This window comes from Cuculus canorus, chromosome 4 (genome assembly GCF_017976375.1).
Source record: "Cuculus canorus isolate bCucCan1 chromosome 4, bCucCan1.pri, whole genome shotgun sequence".
In the NCBI taxonomy this organism is placed as follows: Eukaryota; Metazoa; Chordata; class Aves; order Cuculiformes; family Cuculidae; genus Cuculus; species Cuculus canorus.
In genome coordinates, this window is record NC_071404.1 from 10,543,429 (window position 1) to 10,562,310 (window position 18,882).

General features: G+C 42.6%; 2 protein-coding genes across 10 annotated transcripts in view; one reads left to right on the top strand and one right to left on the bottom strand.

Annotated features, from left to right (window-relative positions):
• ZFYVE28 (zinc finger FYVE-type containing 28) overlaps positions 1–4,564 on the bottom strand; it is a 154,711-nt gene extending 150,147 nt beyond the window's left edge. For all 5 annotated transcript variants that reach the window (XM_054066094.1, XM_054066093.1, XM_054066095.1 and 2 more), the window contains exon 1: positions 4,360–4,564. In XM_054066094.1, coding sequence (XP_053922069.1) covers positions 4,360–4,398 — 39 coding nt within the window. In that variant the 5' untranslated portion in view covers positions 4,399–4,564. The remainder of the gene's footprint in view (positions 1–4,359) is intronic.
• Positions 4,565–4,756: 192 nt separating this feature from the next.
• Positions 4,757–18,882, top strand: part of CFAP99 (cilia and flagella associated protein 99) — a 61,349-nt gene continuing 47,223 nt past the window's right edge. For 3 of the 5 annotated variants that reach the window (XM_054065634.1, XM_054065636.1, XM_054065637.1), the window contains exons 1-3: positions 4,796–4,879; positions 4,997–5,177; positions 9,029–9,156. In XM_054065634.1, coding sequence (XP_053921609.1) covers positions 9,037–9,156 — 120 coding nt within the window. In that variant the 5' untranslated portion in view covers positions 4,796–4,879; positions 4,997–5,177; positions 9,029–9,036. Of the gene's footprint in view, positions 4,880–4,996; positions 5,178–9,028; positions 9,157–18,882 lie in introns of those variants that run through there. The other 2 variants (XM_054065635.1, XM_054065638.1) reach the window with 2 other exon arrangements.

Genomic DNA, 18,882 nt, shown 5'->3' on the forward strand with positions numbered 1-18,882 from the left:
CAGACCCTAATGGCACAGCTGTACGGTGGTCAGCCTTAGAGGAGAGGAGTGTTAAAAAAATCATACAAACCTTCCAGGCTTATGAAAGCCTTGTCAGCATCGCTTAACCAGGACAAAGCATTCACACAGCAGTATCTCTACTACCAATGACTATGGGTTTTGTGTGAATAACAGAAAAATAAGAAATTCATCAACACTTACTGCAAGAAATTTGCATTCTTTTACTATGTAGAAGAAAACAGGAGCAAGAAATTAGATTAGTGAATGCACAACTGCAACACAAAAAAAAAGCAGCTATGAATATTTATGAAATAAAGTACTCATTTGCTTTTTTTCTCCAGCTAAAAATTTATTCACACTCAGACATAAACACAAAGAAATCAATATTTAAAGAAAAAAATAAAAACATGAACAATAAACATACACTGAAGAAGTTTCAGTCTGTTGTGCTAAATGGATTAAAAATATCTTGAAGTTGTGGTTAGAGACAGAATCTTTTCTCTCTGTGAAACACCAAACCGTTCTTTCAAAATAGCAATAAACTTGAGCTCAATTCCAAAAAGCCACCCCAGTGAGCCTGTTACCCACACTTTTTTCAAGCTATCGCTATCGATTTAAGCAGCAATATTCTCAGAAATTATTCGAAATACTTTGGATATCAAAGGCATTTCAAAACCCTGCAACACTAGTCCAGTTCCATATGGATGCTGGATGCTCAGATCTGCTTAGGAGCAGGTTCTGACCTGACACATGTGGAATGCTCCAGGAGCAAAAGGCACAAGAAAAAACACCCTGAAGTAACAGGAAATATTACTGTTATATCTGTGCATGCAGACAAATATTTTGATTTAGAAGGAATCATCCTTCTCTCAGAGAGGTGGCTGTGCCTGGGAAGCCTGCAGTGTCCTGAGGAGGTCAAACAGAGTAGCTATTGTTCCACCAGCTGCAATCCAAGAACACTATTGCTTCACGCCACTCCTCTACATTTCTCCTGGTTCAAAAGCAAATACCAATCCCCCTCTAAGAACTTAATGCATTGGATCCGCAGACCCCAAAAGGAAAACACATTTTACTGAAAATATTTTAAAAATTAAAAAACAATCAATGTGGCACAAGAGGCCGGAAACAAGATCTCATCTCTGCTCCATCTCCAACACATCCGTTAAGAGTCTGCCTCCTACCAGCTATACAGATCATGTCACTGCTATTTATTTCCTTCTCTGGTTACATGCACCATCGGCATTTGATCCGCATTATTAAAATCTGGTATATCAGCATACCTGAAGAATAGGCTGGACGGGAAAAGCACTGACGGCATAAGGGAAGCCGTAATCTTCTCGTAACATGCTCACAACATTAGTCAAGACTTCTCACTTCCTACACCCACTTTTTCTCTCCCGTCCTTGCCATGTTCAGAGATGCAGCAGCTACCCAGCAAATACCTCTGACTAGATGCAGGTCCCCGCATCTTAAAGTAATTTGATGATTACCTTGCTATTGCTTAACAAGATGGAATTACAAAACTATCTGTTCTATTCCATTTCCTCCTCTCCCCCATTTACAAAGATTAAGCTGAATTAATTTACATATTTGCAGACTGGGTTTTTTTAGGAAGAATTATGAAATGATTCCCCTGGGATTAAGCTAAACCATACGTTCAGGTTACTGAACAGCCTGAATTTGCCGTGCTCTGATGTCATCCCTCTGCCTTCAAAAGTATCTGTGAGGGGCAATCAAAGCCATAGGTCAGATGCCCAACACCATCAGAATTCACTGTCATGCAGAAATCATGCTGTATGATAGCAGGATCTGGAATACTTCAGCAGAATTATTCCCCATCATTGGCAGTAGCAAAATCTGACTGACACGATGTACCTGGCCTCCATAGTACCTCGAAGATTATTATAACAGGCAACCTAAGTCACTAATAGTGATAAACCCCACTAGAGTACTCAGAACTAAGTCATCTTCAAAATACGACACTTTCAAAATCATTCCGAAGTAGACTGTGGAACCCGGTAACCTTACAGGAAGGAATCTTAAGGATTTCTTGTCAAAACAAGAAAGCAAGTAGTATAATAAGGAAAGTTAAAGTTTCTACAAGTGAGATCCTTCACCACCTTACTTTCTACCAAAAAAAAAAGTGCTATTGAAACTTCTACGTATTTAGTTACATTATCCATATCAATCCAATAGGCACATTCAGGAAAAGTGCTTCTTTCTGGAGGAACACAGACTATCAAAATTTGCCAGTAGCCCATTTTAAATAGGAGTACAAAAATGATGTAGCAAGCTATAGAAACTAACAAAAACTATTGACAAAAGAAATATAAATATACAACAAGAAGGCCATGATGTCGGTTTTAAACTAACAACCATAGATCTTGTCAATTTATGAGGGCTTGGAAAGTTTCTTTAACACAGAAAAGTCCTACAGAAACCTAAGCATTCAGTGTTTGATACAGACCTTGGATGCTGAACGCAAAGCATACTTATTAATACACTGTTCCTGGGCTGTAAGTTTGATCACAGAAAGTTTAAATCTCTATTAGAAATAAAATTAATGTGAGATCTAATCAGCTTTGATTAAAAATAGCAACAAAAGCTATATTTGCAATTATTTCTTCTGCAATTAAGATTATCAGTATTTCTTTTGCTCATTAACTGCTGCTCTTTCGACTGTTCCTCGGTACAAAATATAAGCAAATAAAGCTTATGGAAAGCTCCCATAATTTGTTTTGGTGTTTTCAGTTACATAATCTCTAAATTATTTTCCTTTTGGGTATCGTCAGTAATATCAGACAAGGGTGTGCTCTTCAACAGCACTCACCAGGGTTATGACTACACACAAAACCCACAAACCCAGCACAACCTGAACTTTTATTTTACGGTATGATCCCGACTTTATTTATTTATTTATTTTTTTAAATCCCCAGCTTGGCAAAAGGCCTGCGTGCGCGCAAGATTTACAGAAATGAGGCTTAACACCATCACTGAAATTAAAACAAAAAAAAAACGGGTGACACGCAGGGCCAAAGATTGCACCAAATACTCGACAAAGCGAATAACTGAACCGACTGCAGTAACACCCGGGCCAAAAGGACGCCGCGGATGTTCGAAACCAGGAACACCCTTCACAGACGATGCGAGCATCGCCTGCGAGACGGCATCGCTCCCCAGACAGTTGTCACTTCGCTTGTGCCAGAAGACGGTGATTTCAATACGAAGCAAGCTACGAACTCTGGATTCCTTCCAAGCCTTTCAGAGGGAGAAGCGCGGGGCTGCGCTGCCCCCGCAGAGCCCCGGCCGACACCCTGCGAACTCGGGGAGACCCCGGCTGCTGCCGGAGGGGAGGGACGGCAGCGCCCGAGCCGCCGAGCCGCGCACGGAACGCGCAAAGCACCCGGCGCACGGAACGCGCAAAGCACCCGGCGCGCACGGAACGCGCAAAGCACCCGACACGGCGCGCCCCGCGCACGGAACGGGCGCGGCACCCCCGGCACTGCACAGTATAGCGCGTCTCGCTCCCGGAAGGCGCACAGCACCCGGCGCAGCGCAACACCCCCCGCACCCTGCGCATGGCACAGCGCGGCGCGTCTCGCACCCCGCGCACGGCACTCCGCGAACGGAACGCGCAAAGCACCCGTCACAGCGCGCACGGAACGCGCGCAGCACCCCTGCGCTCGGAAGGCGCACCAACACCCCCCCCGCACCCGCAAGGCGTGCAGCACGCAGCACTCCGCACACGGAACGCGCATCGCGTCCCGCACCCCGCGCATCGCACCCAGCACAGCGCAACCCGCGCAAAACCCCCCCGCACTCGCAAGTCGCGCAGCACCCAGCACAGCGCGCATGGAATGCGCGCAACACCCCCCGCACAGCACCCCGCGCATCCCCCGCACGGCACCCGCTCATGCCCCGCACGGAACGCGCGCAGCGCATCCTGCACTCATAAGGCGCGCAACACCCGGCGCAGCGCACCCCGCGCACAAAATGCGCATCGCGCTCCGCAACCCGCGCTCGGAACCCGCGCAACACTTCCGCACGCTCAAGGCGCACAGCACCTGGCACCGCGCGCATGGAACGCGCAAACCGCGCGCAACACCCCGCGCACGGCACAGCGCAGCGCCTCCCGCAACCCGCGCTCACAAGGCGCGCAGCCCCCCCACCGCGCACAGGCAGCTCCGCTCCGACCGGGGTCTGCCCGGTGCCGGCGTCCCCCCGCCCCTGGGAGCCCCGCGGCCGCCCGGGCTGCGCCCCCGCCGGGTCCCTTCGGTCGCAGGGCACGGGCGGCGCTTTGTCATCTCGGCTCCGCCAGCACCGGCGCGGTGAGTGTGACCCCGGGGGCTCGCCGCTCACCTTGGGTTTGTAAAGCCACTTTCTGAACCTGTTCATCATCCCCGCGGCCGCCTCTGCCCCTCGCCGGGAGGCTCCGCCGGGTCGCTGCTGCTGCCGCTGCTGCGGGCGGAGGCCGCCGCGCTCGCTGCCCTCAGCTCAGGGACCGCCCGCCGGCACCGCGGGCTCCACGCGCCGCTGACAGCCCCCAAACCATCGCGCGGCCGCCGGCGGCGACACAAGGCGCATGCGCGGGGGCCGGGCCGCGCGCTGCCCCCCCGCCCCCCGCCGCCTCCCTGCGACCAATCGGAGGGCGGTGAGGGGACGGCCTGGCCCCGCCCACTCGGCGGCTCATTTGCGTAAAGCACAGTGGGGAAAAACTACATGCCCCAGGATGCAGCGCGCCGCAGCCAGAGGCGCCGTCAGCGGCGCCTTGGAGCGCAGGATGCTGGGACTTGTAGTCTTCTACGCAGACAGCCCTGAGCCTGTCCGCTTCGGGGCTACAAGCCTCTACCAGTGACACCGAGCACTACCCGACTGCGGGGTAAGCGGCTGATCGATTTCTAGAGGCCCGTGAGCGCAGAAAAATCGAGGAGGGGCGGATCGAGTTGCTTGGTAACGGTGCCAAACAATCGCTGTCATCTTTGTTCCCGGCTGGTAGTTCATTGTCTCCGGCCTGGCCGTTCCGCAACACGAAGGAGGACGAGCGGGAGAACTACAGCTCCCAGCAGTCCCTGCGCCCCGTGGCAACGGCGCCGAGCCGGGCGGCTGCCGCAGGCTCTCTGCGACTGGAGGGTCCCGCCGCGCTGAGGGATACCGAGCTGCGGCGGGGGGACAGACAAGTACGGGGGCGATAGTGCCGGGGGGGAGCTGGCAGGGGCGGAAGGGTGGTGTGAGGGCGGAGACAGCGAGATACAGGTGGCAGCGGCGGGGCGCGAGCGGGGCCTGTGGCGGGGTCTAGAATGACCGGGCCGCCAGGTACGGGGCAGCAGCAGGGGAAAGGCGGGGCCTGTGGATGGGTGGGTGGGGCCTTGTGGTGGGCGGGGCCTAGGGCGGGTCTTCCAGGTACGGGGTGACAGCGCCGGGGGCGGGGCCTGGGGGCGGGTCCACGCCGGGGGTTGGGAGGGGCCTAATGTGGAGGCAGGGGCTCGTAGGAGTGGGCGGGGCCGCCAGACACGGACGGCAGCGGGGGGCGGGGCCTCCCGGAGTGGGCGGGGCCTGGGGCGGGGTCGCCAGGTGCGGTTCTCTCGGGTGGTGTCGCCCGCCCCGAGGCGGCGGGTTGGGCGGTGATCGTAACCGTGGATCCCCTGTGTGTGCGATGCACAGAGCGCGGGCTGATATCGGCTGGCAGTGGAACTGCCTGGCAGAGAAGGACCCGGGGGTGTTGACTGACAGCGACTGAACAGTGGCCACAGTGGCGAAGAAGGCCAATGGCATCTTGGCCTGTATCAGAAACAGCATGGGCAGCAGGACCAGGGAAAAGATTGTGCCCCTGTGCTCAGTGTTGTCGAGGCCGTACCTTGAATACTGCGCTCTGTTTGGGGCCCCTCGGTACAAGGACATTGAGGCTCTGGAGTGTGTCCAGAGAAGGGCAATGAAGCTGGTGAAGGGGCTGGAGAACAAGAGTTACGAGGAGCAGTTGAGGGAATTGGGGTTATTTAGCCTTCAGAAGAGGAGGCTGAGGGGAGACCTTATTGCTCTCTACAACTCCCTGAAAAGAGGGTGTAGAGAAGTGGGTGTTGGTCTCTTCTCCCAAGTGATGGGCAATAGGACAAGAGGGAATGACCTCAAGTTGTGCCAGTGGAGATTTATATCAGGCATTATGAAAAATTTCTTCACAGGAAGGGTTCTCGGGCACTGTCAGAGGCTGCCCAGGGAGGTGGTTGAGTCACTGTCCCTGGAGGGGTTTAAAAGACCGCTAGATGAATCACTTAGAGATTAAGTGCATAATGCTCAGGATTATGCACTGTGGATACCCCATCCCTGGAGGTGTTCAAGGCCAGGTTGGATGGGGCTTTGAGCAGCCTGATCCAGTGGGAAGTGTCCCTGCCCATGGCAGAGGGGTTGGAACTGGATGATCTTTAAGGTCCCTTCCAACCCAAACCATTCTAGGATTCTGTGACTTGTGCTCCAGACTCTTCACCATCTTCACTGCCCTTTGCACACACTCCATCATCTCAATGTCTTTCTTGTACTGAGGACCCCAAAACTGTGTCCTTTGGCTTCCCAGTCTTGTAAATACAATGCAACGTACTTGAAGAAGGTTTTGTACACCGAGTATTTAATTGTAAAGTTCCACAAAATATTTCTGCAAAAAAAAATACTGTGTCAAAGAAAACAGTTACAGTAGGTATGCAAAATATGGAAGTACACGCAAATTAAAAGTGAACCTAATATCCAGGCTAGAGCTGCCCAGGGTAAATGGTTTCCATCTGATGTTTTGCTGCCTGGAGGGAGGAATCTGCTGAAAGCAGTACCTGTGCCCAGAACTGCTCTCTGCTATGCTCAGGTGACAATCAGCAATCCAGAAAAGTCCAAAGTAACTGAGAATGGTGGGCTGTAACTACTGGGACAACTGTACCCAGTATTCAGTGGCTCTTTTTCTAGCACACCACTGAAACACCTAGTCTGCTTTGAGCAGCAGCTGTTTGATCTGACTGAATTTTGCAGGGAGGCTTAGTTCAGCCCTTTCTTTAAGAAGGATAGCTTTCATCAGAGGAAATGTTATTGCAGTCTTTCTAGGCCAGGAACATAGAAGCAAAGGTAAAACCTGACGGAATCTTTTAGGTCATTGATACCAGTCCCTGCAGTTGTGGCCAGTCTTATCCTATGTGTTTGCTTTCATAATATCTCCAAGCTCCATTGTAAAATAAGGCTAAATCAGGTTCTTACCTCCTTACTGAAATTCTACACCTGATAATAGAAGAAAATTTCTACCATTTTGTACATAGTATAAATTTATATCATTTTTATGCATAGCAATTAGAATATTCTCCTAAACGGCTGCGTGGAAATAAGGGTGCATGTCATAACACAAAGCATTTTATTCCTAATGTGTATGTTTTAAAACATCGATGATAATAATAGCAGTATGTTCAGATACAGTCAGAAGTGAAGTTCTTTCTACTAAGAATGCCTGTATGTCCAGAGTTTTCAAGGTATTGCTCAATGTCTCTGTTTTCATATTCCATTCTTTGGTTTTAATGATTGTTATTTGGAAGGGAGAGGTGAGTATCAGCATGTACAAGGCATGAGAGCTCAAACTCATTTCTGCCATGACAGAAGAAAAGACGTTTGTCACTGGTAGAGCTGTTGGAGCCTGAATTATGATTCAGCTTGAACGAGTACAGAAGTATTTCTCTCCCTCATCCAAAATCCCTAGTTAGTTTAAGAACCATGGCAGCTAGAGAGAAACAGATCATATTTCTCAGAGGAGTGGAGAAATGGTGCTTTCTCCTCTGACAGAGACACAGTAGCACCTCTTTTTGTATTTGCCTTTCCTTGTCACGATCCAGCCCTGTTTTGCTCGACTTTTTTTTTTTAATTGGAGATTTTGTCTTGATCATACCAGGTAACTAAATGACTATGTTGAGCATAATCACAGACAAACGCTTTTATTTTCCAGTGATTTGCAATTGGTAATTAAAAGTGCTGTTTAGGCAATTGTTATTGAGTGTGATAGTGCTGAAAGGCAGGGTACAAAACCACTGTATCTGGAAATGTTAAGATATCCTTTTAAAACAAGAAATGAATTATCTTTACCACAGTGGGAATGAATCATCTTGATCAAGCATTCTTTTCTAACATCAGAATATGATGATATATACAATACAAGAATGATTTTCAAAAATGTATTTTATTCTCACCAGGGAAAATGACTTCTATGCTTATTTTTTCTCCATTGCTAAACCAGATTGAAGACTTTCATCCTTGATCATTGCTATCATTGGTCTTTCATACCCAACAACATGTGCATGTGTTTAAGGAAATGAATTATAGTTCCTGTCATGTGAATATTAAAATCTAGGTATTCAGTTCTGCAAACTCTCATGCATAGGAGTAAGACATCATTCAAGATAGATGTAATCCAGTTATTTCAGAAACAAACCATCAAGCATAAAATGTACCCAACTGCTGTGCCTTCCCACCACCCCTTGGTGGTGGCCCAGACTACTGATGTGTTGTGATTGTTGTCCAGCTTGCTGACCAGCACTGTTCCTCTCTTCCTAACAGTTCCTCTCTGTTCCTATTCTTTTGTTGTTTTGGAAAAAAAGCAACATGTGATAAGATTTAAGACTAAAATTCTGCTCTCGGTTGCATCTCACTGGAAAGAGCAATATATTAAATAGGACCTGGAGAGCACATATGCGAAAATTCATGGTTTTCTCTAGTATTATCTTTAATTACATTTTGTCTAATGACCTCTTACAGAAACCATTTCAGGTATCATCCTAAGGATCTTTTTGAGGCATTTACAGAATAAAAAATATGTAATTATGTCTTGTACTTTATTGATGTCTATACTATGTACTCATTTCTCCTGTTAGCTGTTGTGAGTAACTGTGATTTTGAAAGCTTGACCTGAATGTTCTCTTCTACATTACTGCAGTATATCTTCTCTATGAGCCTATCAACATACATTATGCTACAACTGAAGGAGGCATGAAAAATTAATGATTTACTGTATTTATAGGATTCTCCATGGTGAAGATGGCCAGCCATGGAAAACACATTGCAATAATAGTCCAACAGCTTAACAAATTTAACCCTGAAAATCAGAGCGTGGAGGATTTCTTGAATGAATCAGCTAAGATGTTGCAGGTATATTAAGTTTCAGTTTTGTATTTTACTAGCTGATTTTAGACATAAAGATATCTGTTTTCTAACACGTTGTTGTAACTTTCATAGATTTTTCTTAGAGTGACATTTTCAATTTATGACTGAAGGCCAAATTTCTTATGGTTGTCACCAGAAAACAAAGAAGCAGAGATCAGAGACATTAAATAACTTCTTGGGTAGCAACAAAAGACAAGGAAAGCAACAACATCCTAAAATGGATCTGATAATTATAGGAAAAGCTTCTCTTCCACTCCTGACTCAGCTGTTTTGTAGCTTCCTATCTCTTTCCTCCTTCCAAATGGAAATTTCTGTCAGCGGCACCCATTTTGTATATACAAACGCAGTTCAGAAGCTGACTCATAGGATCAGGTATTCTTGCTTTGAGGACATAAATGACATCAGAACAGTGGAACAGAAAGCAAGTGACAGTAAATCAACCACCTGATTTTAATCTAATATGGCAAATAACCAGACAAAGATTTGCCAGTACGTAGCTGTACTGGCTGAAGCAGTTCCCATCCTTTCCTGATGAGGTCTGTCACCTCTTCCCATCTCTTTGTCCTCTATGCCACCCTGACTTGTGCTGATGCAGTTACTGGATTGAATCAGCTTTAGAAAATCACTCAGGGAAGACAGTAATATTGTTTGGACTGCCATTGTCTGTGTGTGCCATGTATTATCAAACTACATAATCAGAGAGGTGTTTCCACACTGCCATGCAGCTCCAGTGGTTATTTCCACTTTTGACAATAGGGTCTAAAACAATGCTATTGCAGTTAGACGGTCTTTTTCACTGATTTTGCATAAACACAAATGACCAGAAGAATATAAAACTGAAATTGTGATATGTAAAATCAGAGGATGATGCAGTAGATTCATACACATTTCCTCAGTGCTTGCTCTCAAACTGTTTCCACTCAGGTTCCTACTTTTTGCCACTGCCCTGCTGCCTTGCAGTACTGGCATAACTCTTTGTGCATTCATATGCTTAATTACATCAGGGAACTGCTCCAGTTTCAAAATAATCATTTTCACTGGGCAGAGAGCAGGTAAATTCAGCTGCCACTGCTGCCAAAACAAATACTCGTAAAAATTAATATTCAGATCATTGTTCTCAGTCCAGGAAGGGTGATACAAAGACAAAAGAAACAGTAACTCTATTAGAGAAACATGAATCTTAAGTTTCATAATAAACCTTTTCGAAAGGGGAAGAACAGGGAAGGTAGCTGATGACAAAGATAAGGCAGAAATCTTTCACTGGGATAGTTTTAGTTCACTTACTACTTAATGTTTTTGCTTCAAATTTATCCAAGAATGTTAAAAGTAAGGTCGATGTTTATATAAAATTCAGCTTTGTTTCAGTACCAAATAGGTTGTTATAATCCATCGTGGAAATTCACTTCTTTCTTTTCTATTTCACAAGAGGCATGTAATCCTAAAAATATTGTGAACTTTTTGTGTACATGATTCCTAGGCTTGGCCACTTACCAGTTAGTCAATATTAACTGACCCATGCAGAAAATTCCTCACAGGCCAGATTCAAGCCTTTAAGTCTCATGCTAGCAACATGACAAATAGCAAACCTAGTGATGTATGCTACCAACCAGACACAAACCAGGAGGGGTGGATTGTAAGAATACACATCTAAATAACTGCAAGATATGGCTCACCCTGTATTTATTTACTTACATAGGTATGCACTGTATCAGACTTGGCTTTTCTACAAGTTTTTATCTTCTATTCTATTAGGTTTCTAACTGGTTAATTAATTTTCCATCCCTTAAAAGTACAATCAGATTACAGTGATTGTTAACACTGTGCGTGTCTTTATTGTATTTGTATGTTTTATAGTGTTTATGTTCTTCTCATATGATACCTGAGGTATCTTGGTTAATTCTTTGATAACCTGTGGGTGACACATCAAATATGCTTGATAGCCTATTGTCCAGCTCTTTGTGGTTGTTCCAGGTGAAACCAAGAATTTTGGACTAGGTTACTTCTTTCAAAATAAAAAGACAGCATGCACAGGTCATTCCAGAATACCTTGAAGGGAGTTCAGCACCTCAGTAGTGTCTCTGCCAGGCTGTGGGAACCACTGCAGGTGCCAGTATTGTCAAGTGCATGATCCTGGAGATAAGTGCCTCTGACAGCCACGCATTCTCGCCCCAAATGCAGGGAGCAGATAGCAAAGGACATTTTGCAGTACAAAATCTCTGTCAGAATGAAGTAGGTTTCAAAGAGCAATATAAAATATAAAATATAAAAAAAAAATGCTTGTAGAATCGAGAATAATAAAATAAGTTGTCTGGAAATCTAATAAGCAGATTTTTATAAGAAAAACAGAAGGCCAAATTTCTAAGTCTTTTCTTGACCCTTGTGTGCCACTTTGAAAATAAATCCCTAGCTGTTTTCCTGCATTTAATTTTCAACTACTTACTATTTCCAAATAGCTAGTTAAAAAACTGAATATTTGACAATTTTTATCAAATAACACTTCCTTGTATCAGACCATGTGAGCCACTCTCATCTTGTTCCTCTCAGTGGGAGAGGTTAATGGGAGGGTATCCATTAACTTCAACAGGAGCAGGAACAATGTCTTCATGATTATTATTTTTAATTCTTAGTATATCTTGATAATTTTCTCTACGTATCAGTGTTCCTATCTGAACATATTCTCTCGTTGTCGGGAAACTTATCTCAAGCTTCGAGATAGAAATCTGTATGGAAAACATTTGGGTACACAGTCTGCTTCCTAGTGTATTCCAGCGTGACTGCCCAAAGTCAAAAGCATTACTCTGTACATGCATTGATGTAAGTGAGATAAGTAGTTGGCTGCCTTTATTTATAGAGAAATGATGGCATTAGATACTGTGATCAAGAGTTATGTTTTTCTAGCTGTATATGAGATTTAGCTTTACACAGTCCATTTACAGTAACAGTGGCTGCACATCTAATCCCTTTGCACTGCTTTGAAAAAGCACCGATCTTTGCTTGCATTTTTGCAATTGCAGTAGATCGAGCAGATAACATATCCAATAACCACAGAGATACATTTTTTTCCACTTATTGCACTTTTCAACCAGTCAGTATTTCAAGATGCAAATACAGAATCAGAAAATTAGTACTAAAGGAATGGAAACTGAATTTTAAAGAGCAGAGATAAGCCATTACTTTGACAGTAGTTCAGGTCTGCCTGAACCACTGTATGTATAAAGATGTAATCTTCTTTTGGCATGATGGATATGTATAAATAAACGGCCATGTCAGTGAGTTAATACTGTTTCAAACCAAGGCGTCAAGAGAGAACATAGTCTCTACAAGGCCACTCAGGAAGCTGAAGAGAAAAACACGTTCCAGTTTCAGTTCCTGTCTTCCAACTCCTAATTCATGCTTCTACTTACAAGTGGAGTTAGGGAAACTCACTCCTGTTTTTAGAGAAATACAAATGGTAAGGATTTTTAGTTCTTGAACAGTGGAAGATAAATAGCATGATTTCCTCTAATTAGAATGCTATGATGAAAATTAGTCCAGAGATGTTTCTGCATTAAACTCCATACATTTTATTTCAGCAACATGCAAATTTTACATCATAAAAAGAATTTCTGTTTACTGTTCTCAGTGAATGATCAGAATTTCTGTTTGCTGTTCTCAGTGAATTATCAGACTTGATTTTCTTCCAGGAAGAAAACTACACTTTGACTTGTAATTAGGTTATTTTCAATTTTTAGGTTTATTGTATTGTAAGTTATAATGTTTATAGCATACTACTGGACTTGGTTTTCACTGCAAATATTTTCAATAAGAACATAGGTTCATTGGTAGTATGATGGTTCATTCCTAGTTACAACAAACAAGCCTTTGCCTTCAATCACAAAGAATTGTGTTATATCCCTCAAACCTCCTAAAACAAATAATAAGTGCAAATAAATACTTTCACTTTGCTGTTTTGACCATGTTGCTATTAAAACTGAATTAAAGTTGAATTATCCTGAATAATACATTAACTAAAACAAATTCTTTAAGTTGATAACAGTTCTTTACATTATTAGTACTCACATTCAAATTCACATCTCTATTTCTGTTGTTCTTCATTTGAATGGCCAGACTACTTCTCCTTGTTTATCTTCCTAAGCACTTTTTAATACTCCTTTCATCAGATTGATGCCCTCCAGATGTCTTAATTCTTGTGTACTAACCCCCCTTCATTTTTTTAGATATTCTTCAATTAAATCTATCAAAAATGGTCCATATCCAGAGTGATCCTTCATCCAATGTATATCATACCTAAGGATACAGTTTCATCAGGCCATTTATAGAAATGGGCTGTATCTGTTCATTTTGAAAAAAGATTAAGTTCTGTATTTAACTGAAGCACCCCAGACATTTTTTTTTCTTCCTTGTGACTCTTAGAATCAAGCTTTTGCTATGACAACAAAAGACAGATTCTAACACAGAAGTTACCATGCAATGTCTGTGCCTTTCTCTATGCAAATAACTCACTTCATTTTCAGTGGAATCATTTGCTTCGAGTTGCAGGATCAGACACATTATATTGACCTATATAAATCGCACCTACTGAAAAGCCTACTACTGTAAAATCAGAACTGCTTTTACTCCTTTATCCCTCTCATGTTGATAGCAAGATGAAACTATTTATGAGCTTTCCATTTTGCAAGAACACAGTGTGATTTGGCATAACTCTTCATAGTTCTCATTTGTGTTGGTTCAGCTGTGTCTCACACATGTCCACTCAACTGCGAGTAAATCCCCAAATGTCAAAAGTCATAGATTTAGTTTTAAATATGAAAATAGCTTAATGCAATATTATTTTGAGACATGTGGTGAAAAAAAAAATTCTACTAAATTGTACAAGTCTAACTTGTGTTATTAGCTACTGAGATAAATGCAGATTAGGACCTTTCTAAGGAGAGGATGGACTCCAATTTTTCTGCAATATCCCACTCATGTGATTTAATACTAAGTACGAGGGAAAATAGCATTAACTGTACCTGTTCAAGTTGGTCAGCATCATCATATGAAGATGAAAATACTAGCTTGTGAGTGCAACACACACTGTATAAAAAGCAACCTTCCAGTACCGGAAGGGGGCCTACAGGAAAGCTGGAGAGAGACTATTCATAAAGGCTTGTGGGGATAGGACTAGGGGGAATGGGTATAAACTGAAAAGGGGCAGATTTAGACTAGACATTAGGAAGAATTTCTTCACCATGTGTGAGACACTGGCACAGGTTGCCAAGGGAAGCTGTGGCTGCCCCATCCCTGGAAGTGTTCAAGGCCAGGTTGGATGGGGCCTTGGGCAGCCTGATCTAGTGGGATGTCCCTGCCCATGGCACAGGGGTTGGAACTGGATGATCTTTAAGGTCCCTTCCAACCTGAACTATTCTACGATTCTATGAAATAGCAGAAGCAGGACATTCTCCTACTTAAATCTTAAGATCCCAGTTTTTTTTCCCCCAAGTGAAATTACTGGAAGCATTTTCACTGGCTTCAGAGGTCCGGCTTCTGGCAACTGATTCAAAGCCCAATGAAGTCAATAAGAATATTTTCATTTCCACCACATTTTCATTAGCCTTGGAGACGACTAGCACTGATATCTGAAGCATTATAAATTAATCAGACTGCAGCTGCAAAATGTGCATATTCTGCTTAGAAGTAGTCAAGTTCAGTGCATACTATCACTCAGTTCTCTGAGGAGGTGACAGCTATTTTAGCTTTTCATGAGATATTATCTTTTTTCCTAAAATATCTGTTTCACTTTAAACTGAGTCTCAAACGGGGCATGGCTAATATTCCTCTCCTTCTTCCCTCCAGAAACAAGAGTTTTTCTTTCTCTCCTTAACCATCCTTCGCTGGCCTCTCTGGCCCTTAAATAAGTTCCATTGTAACCATCCACCCACAGCAGTAAAGCTTGCTTTTTTGCAGATTCTTTACCCTTTAGTTCATGCTGTTTCTTGTACTAACACATGTTGAAAGTTGTTTGTTTACAAAGCCCTACACTTAAGCTTTCCTACGCTGTCTCTTCTCTCTTTGAAGAAACCTGACTGGTTCCCAGACACGACTACATGTCAGGCAGCAGGGAAAATATGACCATGGAAACCGGCTCAGGGCATTAGGGATTTCTCAGAAGGGAGAGAGAACTCCAGTCAGCACATAGTCAGACATGAGTCACATTTTTTTTCACAGGATCATTCAGGATAATTTTATACAGGGTCGTTCTTTTACAACTTAAACTCTTGGGAACCAGAAAAGGATGAAATTCAATGCCATAGAGAGAACACTTTCAGCTATTTGTATGGGAATGACATTGTGAACACATTTAACTGTATTTTACTTCTGTCTAGTACAGCCCTTGGTCAAGACAGTAATATATAGGCTTCCAAACATTAAAAATGTAGGACCATCCAGTATTCATGTACCATAAACTTACTATGCTTTACACCACAAAACAAGAATAAGCTGTAACGTTAGAGATAGAGTGGATGTTTCCTGAGCACAGAATCAGCACATTGTTCCAGGTCTGTTTTGTCCCCTGATAAATTTCAGTATTTGGTGCAACAGGAGATGATAGCTGTATGTGTTACTTTCATCTGTAAATTATCTGGCCTTCCTTGTGCTGAAGGACACACAATATACTTGCAAACATAGCTAAAAGCTAGCTTTACCAGAGAAATATATGAGGTAAAACACACTTGAAAATATAGGGAGATGGTCTGATGGGCGGAACAAAGGCTCACAAATTAGCATTTATTAATTATTTTCTTGTTGCCACCAATGGCTTAGTGTTGCCTAGGGCAAATCTCTTATCTGCTCCATACCATAATTCCTGCACTTACAAAATAATATTAGCCAAAAGGAGTCACATTAAATGCAATTAATATTAGTGAAGTGTTTAGAGAACCACATACTAAAGGTGCTATAAATGTACTGCTTCAGGATCATTTGACCCACTTCTGAAATACATCTCACTGATGTAAAATGCAACATAAAGCCACACAGGAAGAATGCACTTAAGAATTAGTGCTAGAAGTAACACCTACCTAACCTATTACTTTCCCAAATCAATTATTATTTCAGCTGTACAGATAAACTCTAAATATCCTTGAAGGATATTTGTCCTCCTTCAGGACACAGTGCACTGGTACCCTTACTGTTCTAAGGGTACTCTCCCTTAGATTGGATTTTGGATTTTGATTCACTAGATTATCAGAAGGGATTAAACAACAACTGACTCACCTTTGAGATTTCTTATCCAAGTGCTGATCCTGCTCAGTCTTTGGTTTATTATGAGTTCTGATGAGATCACTTCCTTAGATGACACAGCTGCAGGCTGCTTAAGTGCTCTCAGTTTTTATAAGTAGAAATAGAACACTCAGTACCATTTGTGATTGAAAGCAAAGTCAATTGATAGTATTTCCTGAGATGGCTTTTCGGGCCAGGGTCCACAGAATTACCAATCCATACTGATGTTCTGGAGCACAGTTGTCCCCAGTGCACCTCCTGTCACCTTGTTGCTTAGCTCGAGTGCAGTGGTTTTGTACTTTCTTGCTCAGGGAGTAAGCAAGAGTAAGCATTTATTTCTGTGTTTGTCCTGGCAACTAACTTCTAATGGACTTGTTAACTCAGGAGAGCAAAAGAAGCAGAGTAAATGTAACTATGTAATTGCATTTTTATGTTGTAGTGTGAACCGTATACATGATTTGGGTGCTTGTGTTGTCTTGTTATCTGTCTACTTTTGGTCATCTTTCCAGAAGAACTGGTCTGTTGTCAGTACTTTATATGTGTATGAAATAGCAAAGTACTTAGAAGGTGAATGCAAAGATTCTAATTAAACAAGGATCTTGCAGGCTATTTGTATTCTAGTTTTCTATTATAGCAGAGGTAGCTGTGAGAGTTTTTGTTGTGTGTGTTTTCAGCAGGCTTCTCCAGTTTTAGTACAGACTTATTATCAGATCCACTGTTGTCTGCAGATTGATCTCTTCATGAATAACAGCATTTGTTCAAGGGGACCAATTGTTTTAGATTCAAAACATTACAATTCTACTTTATCTGGAACTATGTCATCCTCTCTCACTTTGCCTTCCTGGTACTTAAGTTTGCTTTTGCCTTTTGTGGTGAATTTGCAGGTATCTCATATCAAATATGGGATAGATATTTGAACATTTGATGGGGGGTTAGATTTATGGATTTTTTTTTCATCACTTTTATGAAAGAACTTCCATTACTTTTTATCCAGAAAAAGTATATTTGGAATGGGCTGTGTCCCTCACAAAAATTCTTAGTGTTTAGCAAGATGGAATCCATGCTTTTCAGAACATCAATTTTTTGGCATATTTTCAGATCCATTCATTCTCTTTCCTCTGCTTTTCCATTTGTGTCCATCGTCCATCCAAGCTCCTCCCTATCTCCTGTTTTTCCTTCGCTTTCACTCCTTTCTCTGTACTCCTCCTTTGCCACGTCACTCCCATCTCAACGACAACCTGTTGGTTCTTTCTCTTGAGCCTGGATTAAGAGCATAGGTGATACCCTGCTTATTCGCACTCAGTCTGTAGCGCTGCCCAGCACTTTGTGAAGCTTCCATATCTCCATGTAACTGTTGGTTTGGTTACACTGTTTCTTCTTACAACATATCTGTGTCACAGTATATGTTCAGAGTCATGTCTGATAAGACTATTTCTACAACTCCAGTTGTAGAAATAAAGGTTTTCTATCTTTTTAACCAATATTAGCCTTAAGGACCTAAAACCCACAAACTGAGCTTGATTCTCTTTTTTCAGTGCATCATTAATAATATTGTCTGTTACACTTCTGCTAGAGATGTAGTCAAATGAATTTGTGTGATCCCAGTGGCAGTAAAGAAATTACAAGGATGTATAGAGATGTAATTTTGCCTCCATATTATACATATATATATTATATATATAAACATATATATATATATATACGAAGACAATTACATTGAGGCACTAATTTTTTCATAGTGATGAAGCACAAATTGGAAGAAATGAAAACTGGCTTTTGACCAGGAATAAGTAAATAACAGTTATGCTTACTCTGAACAATAACCTGAGAAAATACACTCAGAAGACTTCTGCATAATTTTTTTCATTTAAAAATTAGAACTGTAATTTTAAAGTTTTGCCTTGTATTTGCTCAAACTCAAGTCCTGATGTAGTGTCACGCTTCACAACACTCAGATAGTTCCTTCCAACACCTTCTCATAATACTTTTAAACTAGAAATGAATCACAGTAGGGAAATAAGGAGATCAAGATATTAGCAGATAGCCTACTAGGCAAGGTGAACCTCTGATCTGCTATATTATTGCAGTTCAATTTTTCCCACATTTCAGAGCTGTGGGGGAGATCATATATCAGCTGTGGATTACATGTTTTCAGAAGATGCACTTAGCTTTTTTCTTGGCTTCTTAGCTAACCTCCTTAAGTCAAAGAATCATTATTATTTGTCATTTTTTCATAGTATGCGTGTCCTTTTTCAGTTCATATAATAACAAACTGTCCTGGGCGTCAGATTTTACTGCAATGTTTTAAAGGTGGACTGCACTCAGAAGTTTATCTCACGTAATAACAGATATTCCTTAGGTAAATTATTATGTAAACTCTGTAAAGTTCAGGAGCGTTCAAACTTTCTAAAGAAATTATGAAGTAGGAACCAAATGGTGTGCAGTGAG